Source organism: Sorex araneus, chromosome 1, assembly GCF_027595985.1.
Source record: "Sorex araneus isolate mSorAra2 chromosome 1, mSorAra2.pri, whole genome shotgun sequence".
In the NCBI taxonomy this organism is placed as follows: domain Eukaryota; kingdom Metazoa; phylum Chordata; class Mammalia; order Eulipotyphla; family Soricidae; genus Sorex; species Sorex araneus.
Genome location: NC_073302.1, coordinates 308,978,270 through 308,998,252, shown reverse-complemented (window position 1 = coordinate 308,998,252; position 19,983 = coordinate 308,978,270). Strand labels below are relative to the sequence as shown.

Below are 19,983 nucleotides of genomic sequence, written 5' to 3'. Positions count from 1 at the left end.
AACATTTTCAGAATCCAATTAACAATTGGACATTCCCAAGGCAAATGAAAAGCCAAGAAGGGACAGTTAAAGTGGATAAGAAGACCAATTTTATTTCACTTGTATAAGTGTCTAGCTCCAAGTTGACACATGCAACAACAGAGACAATAGGGTCTGCCACAAGTTGTATGCATTATTGAAGTTAAATATCTTTTTGCTTGATTTTTATGGGGAGGGTAACACCCCGCCGTGCTCTGGACTTACTCCTTGTTTTATGCTCAGGAATTACTCCTGGAGAAATCTCGGGACCATATCAGGTGCCAAGGATGGAACCCAGTTTGGCCATGAGCAGGACAGAGCCTTACCTGCAGTACTATCATTCCTAGTTTCGATTTATTGATATTTTAGTGTACTCTCATGCAGTTATTCTTCAATCCAAGGGTAATTTTTTTCTAGTATGCTACATCCAAAATTCCATTTCTAAAATTTATATCATTAAAATTTTAATTCTAGCATATTGCCTTCAACCCTTAAGCTTTATCACATTTTAATAACAATCCAGAAATAAACTTCATGAAACTTCATATATTGAGGAAAACTAAACTTTGCTATAAAAATGAATCTCTTCTCACTAACATGTCAACTGAATGCTTTTTTAATCCTATGACTGAAGCCACTTATCACAGTAGGATCAGATAGCAGCAAATCAGAATTCTTAGTTTTAATAGTTTTGCTTTCCAGGGTAAAAACACAGATTATTCTACTTCCTTAGTACTTGGTAAATATAAGTTATCTTTTTCTAAATGTGAATTTTAAATTCTGATGAATTTGCTATCTGTAATAGCAAATATGTTCTTGTGAAAATAAAGAAAACAAAACCAGTCTAGGGACTGTTAATAGTGCTCCAGCCGACTGACAAAGACTGTATCTAACATTATTATCAAGAACACAGAGCATGCTAGGGCCCTTTCTGTGACCAGAAGGCAATTAAAATGTAAATAAATATAAAGATAAACAATAGGAAACGAGGGGGAAAGTGGGCCTTGAGAGATTGGACAGGCGATAAGGCTTGCATTCGACCCACCCATGTTAATCCCCAGCATATGTGCACTTCTAGGAGTAATTTCTGAGTGCAGAGTCAAGAGTGCAGAGCCCTGAATGTTGCCAGTTGTAGCCCAAAAACAATAAAAAAAACTAGGAAAAAATAGGTACCTAAACACAGAATTAATACCTTAGCAGAAATCTTGGCAAAACATATACACACATTTCATTAAAGATTATAAATGATTGATAGCATATATATGCTCAATTGATAGCATAAATATACTTGGTAAAATAGAATAATGTTAATGCTAATCAAACAAATTGTTATGCCTTTTAGAATAAGAAAAAAATAATTTATGAAGAACTGATAAAACAAAGGGGTTTAGTCCTGGGATTCTAACAAGGTTTGTCTATACAGCCTTTGAAAGAAAAGTAGATGGTATTTTACATACATAATTATGATGTAAATAAAATCAAATCATGTAAGTGGGGACTTAGGATCAGAAATATCAGGTAGGATGACTCAAGAAAAACTATTCTAAGGAAGAACTGGGTTTTAATGTTTATGGAAATCCAGTGTAGCTGGTGAATTCTAAGTGAATGCAATATTGAAACAAGGTAAGATACAGACAGTAGATGAAGTTAGATTCTGAAAGACCTTATATATTATTTTCAGGGATTTATATTTTAATTATTTATATTTAATTATCTTATTCTATATTTTAATTATAACTATAGTAAAATAAGGTCATATATTAACACTTACAGATTAATTTGTGCAAAATATTTATTAAAATTATGAGTACTTATATAAGCTATAATAATTTTTCTTATTTTCTTGCTCCAAAAGAAGTGAAAACTTAAGCTACATTTTCCTTTAGACTTTAAATATTCCCTTATATTTAGATTTTAACTTCCAATATAGCTGTATGCTTTTCTGTGTGAATACCAAGTAGAGAAATACCTCTGTTTTATCAGAACTTGGGTTTCTTTTGATTCTTTCTATTCTGGTCCATGTTAAGCTTATTTTATTCTATTTCAGTATAAATAATAGTAATTTTAGATTCTCTATTTCCTCTGTATTATTAACAGCATGCATCCTAGGAATCAAGTCAAGTATTAACGCTGTCATTTTCTGATTTGTATGTCTTTAATAAGGCTTGATAACATGTCTTTCCTATGCTATGGCTCTAAGACAAAATATTTGTCTTGTTCTTTGTAGCCTTAGAGATTAGTATGATGTTCAGTACATGGCATGACCCATTATTTTTGGCTAAAGGAAAGAATTCATTCTACAACAAATGAGACACAAAGATTATCCTCCAAAAGATCTGCATTTTTAAAGATTGGAATATTATATGTGTAATACATTAAAGGTATTACAAATAAGTAATTTTACACTTTGTATTCAAAATATGTCAGAGCCTGGCAAGCTACCATGGCGTGTTTGATATGCCAAAAAGAGTAACAACAAATCTCACAATGGAGACATTACTGGTGCCTACTCGAGCAAATCGATGAACAAGGGGATGACAGTGCTACAGTGCTATATCCGAAATAACCCAATTAATAAAATAGGCTTTAAGACTAAAATAGCTGTTCTTGATTAAATAAGACTAAGGTTTAGCAAGTGAATTATCATTTCCAATCTGTCTGAGGGGCAAATTACATTATTTCAAGGTATTCTGTGTACTCTGTAGAAAACTCTGACTTCTAGAAAGTTCTTTAAGTCACAAAAAAAAATTTTACATAAATGATTCACAAAAATACCATGAAAATTTGTTTAAATATGAAATAATGATTATCTACTAAATAACAGGAGTGTTACTTTTATGATTAAGATGTCTTTTGTCCATTATTCATGAGAATCATTAAAACACCCAAGTCACTAGCAAAATTAGAAGTTTGGTGATTTTACAAATTCTAACTTTAAACAAGTTTTCATTTTCCACTTCCCTTTATAAATCTTCTTGGAAGGAGTAAAATACCTGCTCTATAAATTATTGATTCACTCAAATAAAATTGATAGAACAAAGTAATAACAACTTGCTAAAATACTCTCAGATAAGAAAATCTGAATTGCAAATTAAGAAATAAATCTCAATCCATAGTACAGAGTGATAGAACAGATCTCTTTCAGTGTTGATGGAGCCAGAATCGCCATAACTAACAGAAGTTATGGTTAGTATAAAGAAAGATTTCCTCATTGGGAAGTAAGTTAGTCTATACACTTGATACATTTTTTCTGGCTCTTTTGGGGGGAGGGTCGGCGATACTCAGGGTTTACTCCTGGCTCTGCAATCAGGAATCACTCCTGTTGGTGCTTGAAGGACCATACGGGATGCCAGTGATGGAACCCAGGTCTGCCACATGCAAGGCAAATGCCCGACCCGTTAGATTACCGCTCCAGCCCTGATACATTTAGAGAAAAAAATGACCAAGCACTTAAAGGACTAAACTCACAAATTAAGGGAAAAATGCTCCAAAGAAACTAATCAGATGAGAATGGTACAGTGTCATACTTCAAAAACAATTTATGGGTTACAAAATTTTTAAGAAATTGACTTTCTCTCCTCCTACTTCAAGTCTCTGTACTCAAATGGAATATTACAAAATTATCAATTTGATCATGTAAATTGAAGATACATACATTTCACACCTTCTTCCACTGGTGAGGAGTAGTGGCATATAGAATGGTATATCCAAAATAAATATAAACTGTATGCAAATAGAAATCATTTGTAAATTTATTCCTGAGAAGCAGATTTTTTATGTTTAGATGATCTGTGTAACTGAATAGCCACATTTCAGCAAGCTAGCCCTTAAAATCTGTCCCTGAAGACTATTGATTATATTGAGATATGTGTCTCTGTATCAGAGGTGGCCATGATGGAGGTTAGGGAGATTATTTAAAAGTTGATATAAAGATAGGATTTACTCCTTGCATCCTGAAGATCACAGGCAGAAGGTTTGGTTATAGGACAGTTGGTTTTATCTTTATACATCCGGTTAACAAACTGTTAAATGATGTAAGTGCTCAGTTTGGATAACTCAAGCACGAGAGGTATAAACATTTTTGAATTAATGAAGTTGGCCAACAAATCTTTTCTTCAGAATCACATTCTTTTCATATTTATCTTGGCTTACTTTGGCTATATCATCTGTGAAGACATCTTTTGTTCATCTCTGTTTTACATTTTCTTATTTTACTATTTCTGTTTCCACTTAGCTTTATCAATTCTTCAGAAATTCCTGTAAGAAGACCTAGCTAGGGTAATCTCTACCTCTTGGATTTGGCATAAGAAATTTCAGTTAATATAAACCGTGAGGAGTGATCATTTGAATACACATTTTTATTGAGTGTCAATAAAAGTGTGTTCTTACTATAAATATGTAATATTTATCTCATATTTCATTTTCAATATGAAATATATCAAAAGTATAAGTGTCATGCTAAGAAAATAATCACCAAAATTTCTTCTGAACACCCACACATAACTATTCCTTCTGTGCTTTGGCATAACTCTGTAAGAAAACGATCAAGCTTGACAATAGGTTTTTGATAGATATATACAATTGCATCATGCCGTTTATTAAGTCTATGAGATCGTACAAGTTTCTGTCTGTAATTGAACTTAGCAATTTGGATGTATCCTAAATATAGAGAATCTGTAGATTTTAAGGACATCTGTGGAAGCTTAAAATAATGCACAGTGAAAACATATTTTGTCCAGTGTAGGCTGAGATTTAACTAAAAAGAAAATGTCAATTTTATCACATTAAAATATGTGAATGAAGTCATTTTCTTAAGGTTCTCTGAAACCTTAAACAATCCAAAACACAATAATTAACTATATTCAAATAATATTCAAAAGATGAATAATATTGATAAATGTTCAAGGATTAATTCATTCTATGGTGGTACTTAATTGAAATTTAAAATTTATTTTTAATTTACTTAAATGTTATGGATAATTCTCATTTTCAGAAATAGTTCATGCAATTGTTTTATAGGCAAATGTAAACAAAATTATTTAATTCCCTTTTTATTTTTATGTATTTATTTTTAAAATTTTGCTATTGAACCTGAATTTCTTCTTGTCAAAGCCATTGATAAAATCCTAAACTTATACTTCAGAATTAAAGATTTTATCTTCAGATAATTTCATTTAAAACCAAATGGTTGGGTAATCAACTCTTTTCTTTTTAAATCTTATTGAATCATTTTGAGATAGTTACAAGCTTTCATGTTTGGGTTACAATCTTACAATGATCAAACACCCATCCATCCCTCCAACCAGTGCACATTGCACATTCCCCAACACCAATATCCCAGGTATACCCCACCCCCTTTCCCACCCTCCCCCTGCCTCTATGGCAGACACTATTCCCCATACTCTCTCTACTTTTAGGCATTATGGCTTGCAACACAGACACTGAGAGGTCATTGTGTTTGGTCCATTATCTACTTTCAGCACACATCTCCCATCCCGACTGGTTCCTCCAGCCATCATTTTATTAGTGATCTCTTTTCTATTCCATCTGCCTTCTCCTCTCTGCTCATGAAGCAGGCTTCCAGCTATGGGGTAATCCCCCTGGCCCTTGTTATCTACTGTCCTCGGGTGTCAGCCTCATGTAATGTTATTCTATACTCCACAAATGAGTGCAGTCCCTCTATGTCTGTCCTCTCTTTCTGACTATCAACTCTCTCCTCTTCTTAATGCCTCTAAGTGTTTGGGAGGTTAAGGAAAGGTTGTATGCTTGCTTTGGATATATTTCTCCTTTCCTAAGCAAACATCTTCAAAGATTTAATTGCCAATGCATTTAAGATATAAAAGTAAACACTTAAACTTCCTCTTCTTCTTGTACTTACTTCTGTAAAAACGGATCAATCATAAGAAATATTGAATATCTCTTAAGATATATATTTTATCTACTTTTTCTGGGGTTACTTGCCCTCCACTATCCTCCGAGGGTAGGGAATTTTTGCTCTATTCCTTGAAAGAAATATGCAATACCTTTCTCTTTTCATTTTCTAGGAGAATTAATAACTTTGATAAGTTAAATTAACTGAATTTTTGAACCAGACCTTGCTTAAGAGAATTTAAAGCTTAAAAGGTATTTAAAATGTAACCATTACATATGTTTTATATTGAAAGTGGAAAAAATTTGTCTTCTACCTAGTTAGTTGTCATTACTCATCAAGTATTAGATTAGGTACTTAATTATTATTAAACCAAGTCAAATTTGAACTGCCCTGGTAAAATAAGAGCAGCTTACTTTTTATGGAGTTGTAAGAATAAAAACAAAACTCCCCCTAATCATTGTTGCTGAGAAATTACACTGATGGAGGGATGGGTGTTAGAACATTGTATAATTGAAACTTGATCAGGAGCAGCTTAGTAATGCTTTATTGGTTTATTACTTCAAGAGAAGTCACAATGTTTGCTACATAATCATAATAGTTTGTATAAGGTAAAGAAAGGAAGGTGCTATTTTACTCATGTTTGAGTTAAGTATTTTAAAACATGGAGCACCCATAGGGTTTTGGTAAGCATCTGAAACGTGGCACCAGAGTCTATTTTTATCTGTTTCTGTTCTCTGCTCTCTGTTCTATTCTATTAGAACATCCCCTGCTTAAATTAGAAGAGTAAGATAAATGAAAGTATTCCACCAAATGGTAATTGGATGTAGGATAAAACTTTACAGTCAAATTAAAACATAGATTATGTTGGCATCTGATTTTCTGCTCTGTCCCATACGCGTAATAAAAATCAATGTTCTTTTGACTCCTGTAATATTCTCAGAATTGTGTGTTCATAAGTAGCACTTCCTGCCCTCTTTACCCCTGTTTATTTAGCATAAAGAAATACAGGCTTGCACCCTCAAAATAAGAAGAAACAATTGAATGGCTTACATGGTAAAGACGTCCAGTGTATCTCCAGCAGTTCTTGCCATCTCAAAGTAGGTTTGCAGAATGTTGACAGTTCCGGAAAGCGCCTCATGACCGCAGCCACAGAACAGGGCAACACCAGCATAGAGCAGGATGGTGGCAATCAGCGAGGCATAGGGAATGCCTCCCAGACACTTAATACAGCACTCAAAGCACCCTATAGAACAAGAGAAAAGATAACACTCAATATTGGGGGCTCATTCAAAATTTCTCTTTTTTGTATTGAATCACCATTGGATATAGTTTTTAAAAAAGCTTTCATGATTTTCAGTCATACAATGATCAAACACCATCCCTCTACCAGTGCGCGTTTTCCACCACCAATGTTCCCAGTATCCTTCCCGACACCCCCACCTTACCCCCTACTTCTGTTATAGGCACCTTCCTTTTTATTCTCTCTCTACTTTGGGGCATTGTGGTTTGTGATACAGATACTGAGAGGTTATAATGTTCAGTCCTTTGTCTACTTTTCCAGCACACATCTCCCATCCCAAATAATCCCTCCAACCATCATTGACTTAGTGATTTCTTCTCCATCCCAACTGCCTTCTTCCCCAGCTCATGAGGCAGACTACCAAACCATGAAGTTATCCTCCTGGCGCTGTCTCTACTGTCCTTGGGTGTCAGTCTCTTATTATGTTATTTTATATTGCACAAATGAATGCAGTCATCCTATATTGTCCCTCTCTTTCTGACTCGTTTCTCTTAGCATGAAACTATCCATGTCCATCTACTTGTAAGCAAATTTCATGACTTTATCTTTGCTAGCTCCTGTATAGTAGTCCATTGTGTAAATGTATCAGACCTACAGTGCTACAAATCAAGGGAAAGTATATTTGCATATAGAGATGACATGAGGTCAATATATAAATTAAATCCTATCAAGCTTTGGGAGGTATAAAAATTGAGTTTTTATAAATCCATTCTTCACAGATACTATAATGCTATTTCCTCCCCCATTTAGCTTTCTCTTATACCCCAAAATCAAAGAAGTTCTTTCTTTTCAACACAGACATCCTACAATAATTATCCTTGAAACACAGCTGCATATCATTCCATCTTGGCTCTCCTAACCTGATGGCCTTAATTTTAATGATTCCTATTACTTTGGACTCGCTTTAGTTTTCTCTTAAACACTGAATTGAAACCTGAAGGTTGTCAATAAATTTGGCCTGCATTTTTTCTTTTTAAAATATATATATTTTTAATTTTATTGAATCACCATGAGATAGAGAATTACAAAACTGTTCATGATTGGGTTTCCTTCATGCAATGTTCCAACACCCATGCCTCCACCAGTGTAATTTCTTGTCACCAATGTCCCCAGTTTTCCTCCCACCCTACTCAAATCACCCCCCCCACTCCAAATTGCCTTTGGTAGGCTCCTTCTTTCTCTCTCTCTCTCTCTCTCTCTCTCTCTCTCTCTCTCTTTCTCTTTCTCTCTCTCATTTTATGCATATGGTTTGCAATAATGAACCTACTTTCAACACTCAATTATTGTTCAGAGTGATCATTTTCAACTAATGCTTTCATAGTGCATTTTTTAAGTGAAAAGGGAATGATGACAAACGTTTGTGAATTGCATATATAGAAGCACATTATCTTAGAATCTTCTAAGTTCAGATATGTATGTATTCGATTTTTGTAGTGACTAACAATGGAAAAACTATTTCTCCTATGGGGAATGGTAAAAATGTAAATGGGAGAGAGAGTGACACAATAGAAAGAGATCAGGGCAGCTTAGAAAACTGACATTACTACTTTATCTATGATACAATAATTGCTTTCATTTATAATTCTAAAAGAAAAAGATGGGGGTGACAGGAAGAATTTCGCTCATAATTTCACTTATGTGAATTAGAGTTAGCATATAACATAGTACATGAAAAAGTATAACAACCCATTAATGTTGCTTCTATTAATATTAAGTATGAATTTAATAAGTACTAATATTTATATCAATATTAGTATTTGCTTTACTCTATTGTGAACACAACAAACTATATTTTGTTTTAATATAGTTTTCAAAAATGTGGTCAAGTAATCGCATGACATTTTGAAATCATATCACTTTAGTCTTAAATTATTCAAAAGCTGTGTGCAAATATTTAGCCCCTGAAATCAAAGTATCAGGATTATTAGTATTCAAGATAAATATCAGAATTTTCTAGTTGACATCTAGATACCTTCTTCAAAAAGATTAACAGACACTTAAGTATCTACATTTTGTAATAAGATATATGAGAAAACTCTGTGCCTGCCACTGGTGAAAAAGGGAAATTTAAAATAAGAGGGATGATTAATTAAGAGCATTATGTGGGATGACATCTCTATCTCTCTCATATCTATCTAGAGAGAGAAATAGAATAGAGTATATATCTATAGATAGGTATATGTAGATACCTATATATAGAATATAGAATATATAGATACAATATATATCAATGTACATATATTTCTCTATATTTTTCTATCTATAAATATATATAGACATATCTAGATATATAGAGATATATAAATATTTATAGATAGAATATATTTATTTAGATATCTATATATCTAGATGCATATAAGCATATATCTATATATAGGCATATATAGATATATGTAGACATATATCTATAGAGAGAGAGACATAGATACATAGATATGTAGATATCTATAAATAGACAGAATATATATGTATATCTATCTATATGCATGTATATCTATCTACACGAGCATGATTTGTGAGCATGCCTCACACATGGAGGTACCGGCAGAGGAACCCAGGTGTGTGGGACCCAGAGCCGAGATCTCCAAGCCTGCTCGGATTGATTGGGACTGGGCCTTTTCCGCCCAGATTTCCCATTTTCTAGTAGCGAGGCGGTCACACCCAGGGACTGCCCCTGGCCAGTGTAATCCCACCAACGGCCAACCTCCAGAGACTTAAAAGCAAGCTCCCGGAAGCATCTTATAGACATAGCTTACTTCTCCCTCTGGGAGAACATGGCAAGCTACCGAGAGTTTCCTGCCCACATAGGAGAGCCTCACAAACTCCCCATGGCATATTCGTATGCCAAAACCAGTAACAATGCTGGGTCTCATTCCCCTTAACCTGAAAGAGCCTCCAATGTGGCATCGTTGGGAAGGACGAGTAAAGAGAGGCTTCTAAAACCTCAGGGCTAGGACAAATGGAGATGTTACTGAGACTGCTGGAGAAATTTGACGATCAACAGGATGATGATGATGATGATGATGATGATGATAATCTATCTACATATGTCTATATATTCTCTATATAGATAGATATGAGATATGCATATTATCTAGATATCTCTCTATATACATACATATATATGCTTAGAGAGAGAGAGAAAGAGATTTCAAAAATTTCCTCCTACTTTTTTCTTTTTCGGAAACTTCCTGGTCAAATACTCCTTTGCAATGCTGAAACTACACTGATGATCTCTCCATGATTTCATGATTTTGACTTGGTTTTATCAGAAACATCAAATGAGACTGGTAAACGAGTTGCCATTTACTGGATTTAGGTATTCATAAGGATACCTGTGCACACTTTACCTAGAAGGCATATGTATGCACTTCATAGCATCATTGGGATGTGATCACTCTTAATGAGAATTATTTATCTTTTCTGTGCCAGAGGAGTAAAATCAGAGGTTGGAACAACTCTCCTCTTCCACAGCTCTTGCTCATACAGGCAAAATAATTTCTAGAATGTTCCTACACAGCACACATGCACACACATACACACACACGACGAAGTTAAAAAAAAAAGGTTAGAACAGCTTGACACTTCCTATGATGGAAAAAATTTCACTGGCAGATGGATGAGACCTTGTGTGTATTTGAATATCATTGAACACAGTTTTGGGGGCAATTGACAGGATAACAAAGAACTCATTGGATTGATTTTGTTTTGTGGGGGAGAGAGCAAGGTTGGTAAAATTTACATCTAACCATTTTTTAATTAAAAATTTATTTACTATCAACCAGAAGAACAGTCACCTCTAATTTTGGAAAGTCTCCCAAACAACCCAACGATTTCAAGTAAGTCCCATTGTTCTGTGATTTCTCTTCCCTACTATTCTTCAAGAGTTTCAAATGAGTATGGGAGATTTCTATTGCAGACATTAGAGATATGAAGACAAAATGAAATGAGTGCAGACATCAAAGTACGGACAGAAACTACTTTAGTTGGATAGCAGACCTAGAATGAATAAGAATAAAGGTAAAGTAAGAATTAGAATGACTCAGGAAGAAAAGGAGTGGTAGGCCCACTGGGAATTCATAAAGCTGCCATCAAGGGCTTCTGAATCATTTCATTACTAATTCACAGTAAGCTTCTCTTTCTTGGTGGTTATGGTTTTTAGAGACTAATACCAGACTCCATGCAAGAAGTCTGGTCATCTAGGATGCCCATTGCATGGTAGGGATGTGGCTTGAGGCAGCTGTTACAGAACAGCATCAAATAAACTCAGAAAAGCATGAAATAAAAATCAATAGTGGGCCAATCCAATTTGCGAACACTTAGTTAACACACATCTGAAGGTGCTTAGGATCTCTACATTAAAACAACACATACTTTTGACTTGCCCCGTTAACACCACCATTTTGAACCTTTGACATTCTATTATGTCTATTGACAAAGACAAGCTCCTGTGATTTTCCTTACTGCCAGGTCAACTTCGATTTTTTTCCCCCCTTTGAGTCCTGACCCACTGGAAAGCCTGAGTTCAAAGTAAGAAACTTTAAGTATCTCCTCAAAAAGTGCCGGGTTCACATTTTTGCTAGGCCGAATCTTAATGATTCAATTCTTCCTTGGGGTCTGAGTTGCCCATTGCATTTGCAAGCGGACTCTCAGATCTCCCATCTGGGGAAGCAGGCATCATTTCAGTATTCTCTCCAGCTGCCAGCAATCCCACATCGTTGCTGGCAGGGAGCTTCTTTTCCACCCACAGTGAGAAGGAGCCTTGGCAGAGCAGCAGAATCACCATAGCAACCAAGCCTCAGGGCCCAGGATTTGTTCCCAGTGATCATCCTTTAAAGCAGAGAGCTCTGCAGCCTCCCATCTCTGCACTTTACTGCACCCTATTAACTAGATAGTGGCAAGAGAATAGGAGGTGGGTACTGGAGAAAAACATCTTGTTTTCCTAAAGAAACACTAGAAACAGTAAAGATTGCTTTGTATAGAAAAAATAGATACATAAGAATAGAAATTTATTACTCAAATGAATAAGGAGGATGCTTTAAATATTGACGGAATTTAAGTGATGTAGACGCTATGTGTATACACAAAGAAGCATTTTTCATATCCATCCCTTGCTTTTGCTTTGACTTTCTCAAATGAATGCATACTCTACCTCTTTCGTTGTTTACATGACAACAGTTATCAAGGGGTGTTTTTCAAAGAGTTTAAAAGACATAAGTATTTGTCCAGTCTTGACTGATTTTATGAGTGGCTTTTCATTGACATAAGTTTTTCAGAGAAAATGGAAGCACCAGTGATCCTTTGTAATAAGGTGAGCTCATGATAATTCACCAGCGTTGAAATATTCGGAAAGAAAAACTGTGCTCACTCCACAAAGGCCACTAAAATAAACAAGGGGGAAAGAACCAAAGGGAGAAAGATAAAGAGCCCCCTGAGAGACGCTCCACTGATGGGGGGACACAATGAGATTCTCTCAAAGACCCTACTGACAATTTACATATTGGTAAGTTTGTCTCAGCACCATATACCAAAGACTTGATTCACTTCCCATGGACCTGCAATATCATTTTTGTCATTACCAAAAATTCAGAAAGTTGTGGGTGTGAATGTGGGCTTTTTATTACCATGCATCAGTTTATCGGTCTATTCTTGGGCCAATATTGCAACTGCCTCATAATGTGTCCTGGTATGTGGTAGAGAAAATGCCTTCAAAGTGTTCATCTATCACATATACATCAAGCTATTCAGAGTCTTTTTACATTACTGTTTAAATTTTAGAAGTAGTTTGATTTCATGTTGAGATTTTGAGCAGTATTTTTTATACCGGTTATATACCTAGAAACTTAGCAAGATAGTTTAGCTAAATTGTTTTAATTCTGTGTAATACTTTGAGTTTCATTATATTAGCAATTATACTACCTCTGAAATTTTGAGCTTTCTTTCTTTTTAATATTTGTACTTTTCTTTTCTTTTTTTTTTTCTTTTTGGGTCACACCCGGCGATGATCAGGGGTTACTCTGGCTCTGCATTCAGAAATTACTCCTGGCAGTGCTTGGAGGACCATATGGGATGCTGGGAATCGAACTCAGGTCGGCCGCATGCAAGGTAAACACCCTACCCACTGTGCTATCACTCCAGCCCCAATATTTGTACTTTTCAAAAAACAATATGTTGTCTTAATCTTTGGATAAAATGCTCTGAGAAGAGAAGAATAAAAAGCATCTTATTACTGATGTTAAAGAAAGAATTTGTGTATTTTACCATAAAATATGATTATTGAGAAATGACTTGCTGTGGTTTATTGAAAGGTTCCTAATTTTGAATTTCATAACATATTTTCCCCAGCTAGTTAAATTAGTTTGATTTTTTTCTCTTTACTACCATTTTTATAATTTTTTCTGACTCAAACTGAACTTGCATTTTTGAGAAAATGTCCACTGAGTCAGACTACATTTTTAATGCACCACTAAACTTGCCATGCTAAATAATTCGTTCAATACTTTTGCATTTATGAATTCATTCCAAAAATAGTTACTGCGTCCTCACCAGGTGCCAGGCACTATGCAAATCACTGGCACTGTGGAAGTAAACAAAACCAAAAATCTCTGCTGTCATTCTTGAGGTGGGAGACGTATGATAAACAAGGCAGAAGGAATGACAGTGAAATTGTGAAACACGCAGAGATGAAAACCAATGAAGGGCAGTTGAATTGTTTTGATCTTTGGGCAAAGACAGGGAGGAATCATTGATACAACACAGGTGAAGAGACATAAAGGATGTACAGAGTCAAGAGGCTCTGCAAAAAATAGAGTCCCAGGGTTGGAGAGATAGCACAGCTGGCTCTAGAGCACTTGCCACAATGCCCAGGTTCCATCCCCAGCAACCCATAAGGTCTCCAGCACCACCCCGCCAGCAGGACAGAGTTAGGAGTAAGCCCTGAACACTGCCAGGTGTGACCCCCAAACTAAAGTAAACTAAACTAAATTAACCAAAAGAACAGAGTTCCAAAAGGAGAGAAAGCAGATGGTGAGGCAGGAGTGCACCTATGTTTGGACAGGGTGTGTGTGTGTGTGTGTGTGTGTGTGTGTGTGTGTGTGTGTGTAGGGAGGCCATAGAAGGAATGGGGCTGATGCATGTGACTGCCGTCAAACATTGCATTCTCATTTGACAGTTTTTTATTTGCCTTGGAAAGTGATATTTTTCTAAACTCCTAGAGAGTTTGCATAGACCATCACTATCTGCACAATAAATATTTGATAGGCCTAGCCAGCAAGACTATCCATGCCTCTTGTGTACTTTAATAGAAAAAAAATTTAATTACAGCTCAAACCTTCTAATGATTATAGAACTATGTAATTTTTTTATCTCTTATGTCTGTTTGATAAGTTCATTTTTATAGGCACTTGGAAATCAAGTGAAAATTAATATATACCATTAAGTTGCATATTGTTGCCATATAGAATTTTACTTTTTAAAAAATTTATTTATTTTTTAATTAGTGAATCACCGTGAGGGTACAGTTACAGATTTATACATTTTTGTGCTCATGTTTCCCTCATACAATGTTCGAGAACCCATCCCTTCACCAGTTCCTATTCTCCACTACCAATAAACCCAGCATCCCTCCCACCCCCACAACCCCATCTCCCCCCACGCTGCCACTGTGGCCAGGTATTCCCTTTTGTTCTCTCTCTCTAATTAGGTGTTGTGGTTTGGGTTTGCAATAGGGGTGTTGAGTGGCCATTGTGTTCAGTCTCTAGTCTACATTCAGCACGCATACAGAATTTTACTTTATCAATTAATCTTCTGTACATTTTTTTTGGTCCTACTGTTGGTACAATATTTTTCTTTTTTCTTCTTTCATTTTTATTCTATGCATTCTTCTTGTCAGCTAATTCATGTCTTATGTTCTGTTCATTATGAACACAATTTTTTTTCATGGATTACCATGTTATTTATCATACTGGCCTCATAAAAATTATTCCCTACTGACTTGAATGCACATTGATGTATATTTAAGTAATGGTTTATTAATAATGTACTTTAAGTCAAAAAATATTTAATTTCATAATTTTCATTGTTTTTCAAGAGCAAATTTGTTTGTCTTCTAGTCTTAGAGTTTATCCTTACTTACAAAGGGACAATAAGAGATCACTAGGTGTTTGAGAAAAGTCCCCAACTTGAAAAAGAAAACAAAATAAAATGCATGCACAAATAAAACAGAGAAATGATAGCCAAATCAGTCAGTTGATAATATTAAAAGGGTACATAAACAGACACATACACACTCATTGATTCTCAGAGGATATAATTAAACATATTGATTCTCAGAGGATATAATTAAGCATTCTTGAAATATGAATTTCTAAAACTTAGTCATTAAACAAAAAGGTTAAGGCTTTCATTAGGAAAACACATAAAGGCTTACATTTTAATGTAATAGGTAAAAGACATAGAAAGGATACAGGTAAATAATGGCAACTTTAAGAAAATGAGCTATTTTGGAGATCAGAGGAGGAATTCTAAAACCTACATCCAAACAGAAAGAGATCCAATAAAAAAAGTCAGAAAATTATCAAATTATCACAAGTTTTGTGAAATTGAGACGCCATGTGTCCCCAAATTGACAGACCCCCCTCATGAAGGTGGTCCTTATTCTGGAGTGCCTAGTCTCTACCACCTACTGCTTCTTCATCAGAGTCAGCCCTGCTGAGCATGAGATGCTTACGCTCAGAATCTCTTCAAATAACACCAGTTTGGACCATGAGCAGTAAGATGGTATTTTAAACCAAGCTCGGCATCAGAAAGAAAAAAGTTAAATTATCACCTGACATAAGAGAATTTATTTTCAGAGAACTCAAGAATTGTAACAATCTAATTTAGACTTAGAATCCTTGGGTATGGATAGAAATGTTAGGTATGTTAGAAATGTTGGGCCCACCTGACTCTCTTATTCTGTGACACCAGAAAACAGGTCTCTTGGGTAGAATAGAATAAAAATTTGTCCCAGAATTGACTATATGAAATATTAAATGCATTCCACATGTTAACTTTCTTCCCCAATATTTTCCCAGTAGCATGGGCACCAGGTCACCAGCAATATATATCATTTGCCGAATGCATTTTGAGCAGCTACTGGTGCTTTTTATATCCCTGACATATAATAGTGATCAACCAGCACCCCCCCCATCTCCATCCTTTTTGACATTATACACTAGAGAGAAATAAATTTAGAAAAACTCTAGCATATTCTCAGAAAATTTCCTCAAAATATGGTACTGAATTATCTAGTTTTGTTGTGATATTTATTTTGTTTACTTTAAGACCAATAAGACAAATAGTGATCCACAAATCGAAAAATGAGGGTATCATCAACAAATCAGAAGACTGACTTCCAAATTATTGAAATAGTAGTGCACAAAAATGCCCTTCAAATTAAAAAAAATGTTCAGGAAGAAAAGTCAATGGATTCAAATACATTTTTTTTTTCATACATACAGGCACTCTCGATGCCGAGAACAGTAACAAGTCTCACAATGGAGACATTACTGGTGCCCACTTGAGTAAATCGATGAACAATGGGATGACAGTGACAGTGACAGTGACATACGGGCACAGTGGAAACAATCCCCTCCACCCTTCCCCAGCTTAGCTGGGATTGATTCTCAAGTTCCAAGTCAGAAGCAGCCACTGGATGTGACCCAAAAACAAAACTTTAAAAAAATGTGTGATATAAAGAAGAGTAGTCATAAAATAGAATTCTTCACACAGTGATTCTACTTTATAATGGTTATAGCAACAAATTTTCTAGTAAGTAGTTCCTTAATAACAATCACTTTATGTTAAGCATAGAATAAGCTTAAATAATTTCCAAATATTGTTATATTTTTGACATGTTAGTTAAATAAAATCCCAGACTAAACAAATTAAGACCTAAAATAAGCATGTGAATAATTTGGAGCAATTAACTTGGCATTATTAAAATAACACACTCAAATGCCAGGTTTTAATGTCAAATATTTTAGTCACTGCTACAATTCTGTGTTTAACCAAATCTCAATTTTAAAAATAATATCTTGGAAAAAATATATATATAGTTTTGAGAATAATACATACTCTTCTAATTTATGGCTCCATACAAAAATCACTAGGAACTTTGTAAAAAATAGAGATCCCAGGATACCCTCTAATAAAAATTGCTTCAGATTTTATAAAAGGCTTCAGTTGGTTTTAATTTACACATGCACAAATGTAGCAGCATGTGGAAACCGTACTGCATTAAATAAAATTCTATTTAATGGTTAAAATTAGTTGGTACACAATATATGCATATAATACACTGATTGAGAAGGATCTATTATTGATCAATTTTTTTTTCTGTTTTTTTGAGTCACAGCTGGTGATGTTCAGGGATTACTCCTGGCTCTGAACTCAGGAATTACTCTTGGCAGTGCTCGGGGAAACATAAGTGATGCTGGGAATCAAACCCAGGTTGATTGCATGCAAGGCAAAAGCCCTAACTACTGTACTATAGCTCCAGCCCATTGATCAAATTTTAAACCAAAAGTGAACAGTATATGACCAAATAATATCAGGAAGAATTCTTGCACATTGCACATGCATCAAAAATAGTGCTAAGACATTTTAATGCATCTTCTAGTCTAACTTCCTTGGGAACTCAATGAGCCAGGAATCGTCATAGAGGAAAAAACTTCTCTAATGGTTACTGAGAGTTGGTATTTGAAAAGTCTGGTATTGAAAATTCAAGTCATGAATTATTCTGGAAAATGATGACATTTTTCTGAAAGGTTTTATTACAGGAATTTCAGTTAATACTATTATCAGTGATTTGGAGAGTTTAAAAATTGTATCACTAATTACAGAACATTTTGTACTGGTCAACATGACTTAGCAAGAATGTTTTGATTAATTAAACTTATTTCCCTAGGGTGGAAAAGTTAATTGCTTCAGTAATGATTAGAACCATACTCTTCTGACTGTGATAAATAAGCCCCAAGGGTGAGGAAACAATCAAGTGTAGACAAGTTTCAGTCTCAGAGTCAGAGCTTTATCTGGAAGGAAAGAAACAGTAGCACACTCTAATGCTCTAAGTTCTTGACACCACTGAGTGTTCTATAGACCAGAATTCGTTTGCTCAGATATTCTTGGAGATCCAATCACAATGAGGTTAAACATCATATGATTTAATTAGGTTAAAACCCACATCTTTGGGTGAAATAAAGGAACCAGTTGACAATATTTTCACTCTCTCTTCTCTCTCTCTATTTCACTTTCCTTCCTTCCTTCCTTCCTTCCTTCCTTCCTTCCTTCCTTCCTTCCTTCCTTCCTTCCTTCCTTCCTTCCTTCTCTCCTTCCTGCCTTCCTTCCTTCTCTCCTTCCTGCCTTCCTTCCTTCTCACCTTCGTTCCTTCTCTCTTTCCTTCCTTCCCTCCTTTTTTCCTTCCTTCTCTCCTTCCTTCCTTCCTTCCTTCCTTCCTTCCTTCCTTCCTTCCTTCTCTCCTTCCTGCCTTCCTTCCTTCTCACCTTCCTTCCTTCTCTCTTTCCTTCCTTCCCTCCTTTTTTCCTTCCTTCTCTCCTTCCTTCCTTCCTTCCTTCTCTTTTCTTTCTCACCTTCCTTCTCCCCTTCTTTCCTTCCTTCCCACCTTCCTTCCTTCCTTCCTTCCTTCCTTCCTTCCTTCCTTCCTTCCTTCCTTCCTTCTCTTTTCTTTCTCACCTTCCTTCTCTCCCTTCCTTCCTTCCTTCCTTCCCTTTTCTTTCTCACCTTCCTTCTCTCCTTTCCTTCCTTCCTTCCCTTTTCTTTCTCACCTTCCTTCTCTCCTTTCCTTCCTTCCTTCCTTCCTTCCTTCCTTCCTTCCTTCCTTCCTTCCTTCCTTCCTTCTCTCCTTCCTTCCTTCCTTCCTTCCTTCCTTCCTTCCTTCTTTCCTTCCTTTCTTTCTTTCCTTCCCTTCCTTCTTCCTCCATCCCTTCCTTCCTTCCTTCCTTCCTTCCTTCCTTCCTTCCTTCCTTCCTTCCTTCCTTCTTTCCTTCCTTTCTTTCTTTCCTTCCCTTCCTTCTTCCTCCATCCCTTCCTTCCTTCCTTCCTTCCTTCCTTCCTTCCTTCCTTCCTTCCTTTTTCTTTCTTTCTTTCTTTCTTTCTTTCTTTCTTTCTTTCTTTCTTTCTTTCTTTCTTTCTTTCTTTCTTTCTTTCTTTCTTTCTTTCTCTCTTTCCTCCTTTCCTTCCTTCCCTTCCTTCCTTCCTTCCCTTCCTTCCTTCCTTCCTTCCTCCTTCCTTCCTTCCTTCCTTCCTTCCTTCCTTCCTTCCTTCCTTCCTTCCTTCCTTCCTTCCTTCCTTCCTTCCTTCCTTCTTCTTTCTTTCTTTCTTTCTTTCTTTCTTTCTTTCTTTCTTTCTTTCTTTCTTTCTTTCTTTCTTTCTTTCTTTTTTCTCCTCTCTTCCTTTCTTCCTTTTGTACACACAACTGTCTGCAGGATTTTTTCCTGGATCTGTGCTCCAAGATCACTACTGCACTTGCTAAGGAACATGATAAGCATCATGCCGGGTTAAACCTGGTCAGCTGCTTATAAGGCAAGAGCCTGGCCCACTGAGCTATTTCTATGGCCCAAATAGCAAAACAATATATTCTTTTTGCACGTTTTTATTTTGCTAGGCTTTTTTTTTTTTCCTTGTCCACACCCAAAGGCACTCTGGGTTTATTCCTGGTTCTGTACTCAGGGACTACTCCTGGTGGGCCTAGGGGACCATATGGGTTGCAAGGGATGGTACCTTGCAAGGGATA

General features: G+C 35.7%; 1 protein-coding gene across 2 annotated transcripts in view; it reads right to left on the bottom strand.

Annotated features, from left to right (window-relative positions):
• The window catches only part of GPM6A (glycoprotein M6A), a 283,312-nt gene that overhangs the window by 29,960 nt on the left and 233,369 nt on the right, over window positions 1-19,983 (bottom strand). For both annotated transcript variants that reach the window (XM_055121162.1, XM_004614682.2), the window contains exon 2: window positions 6,941-7,133. In XM_055121162.1, the coding sequence (XP_054977137.1) occupies window positions 6,941-7,133 (193 nt within the window). The remainder of the gene's footprint in view (window positions 1-6,940; window positions 7,134-19,983) is intronic.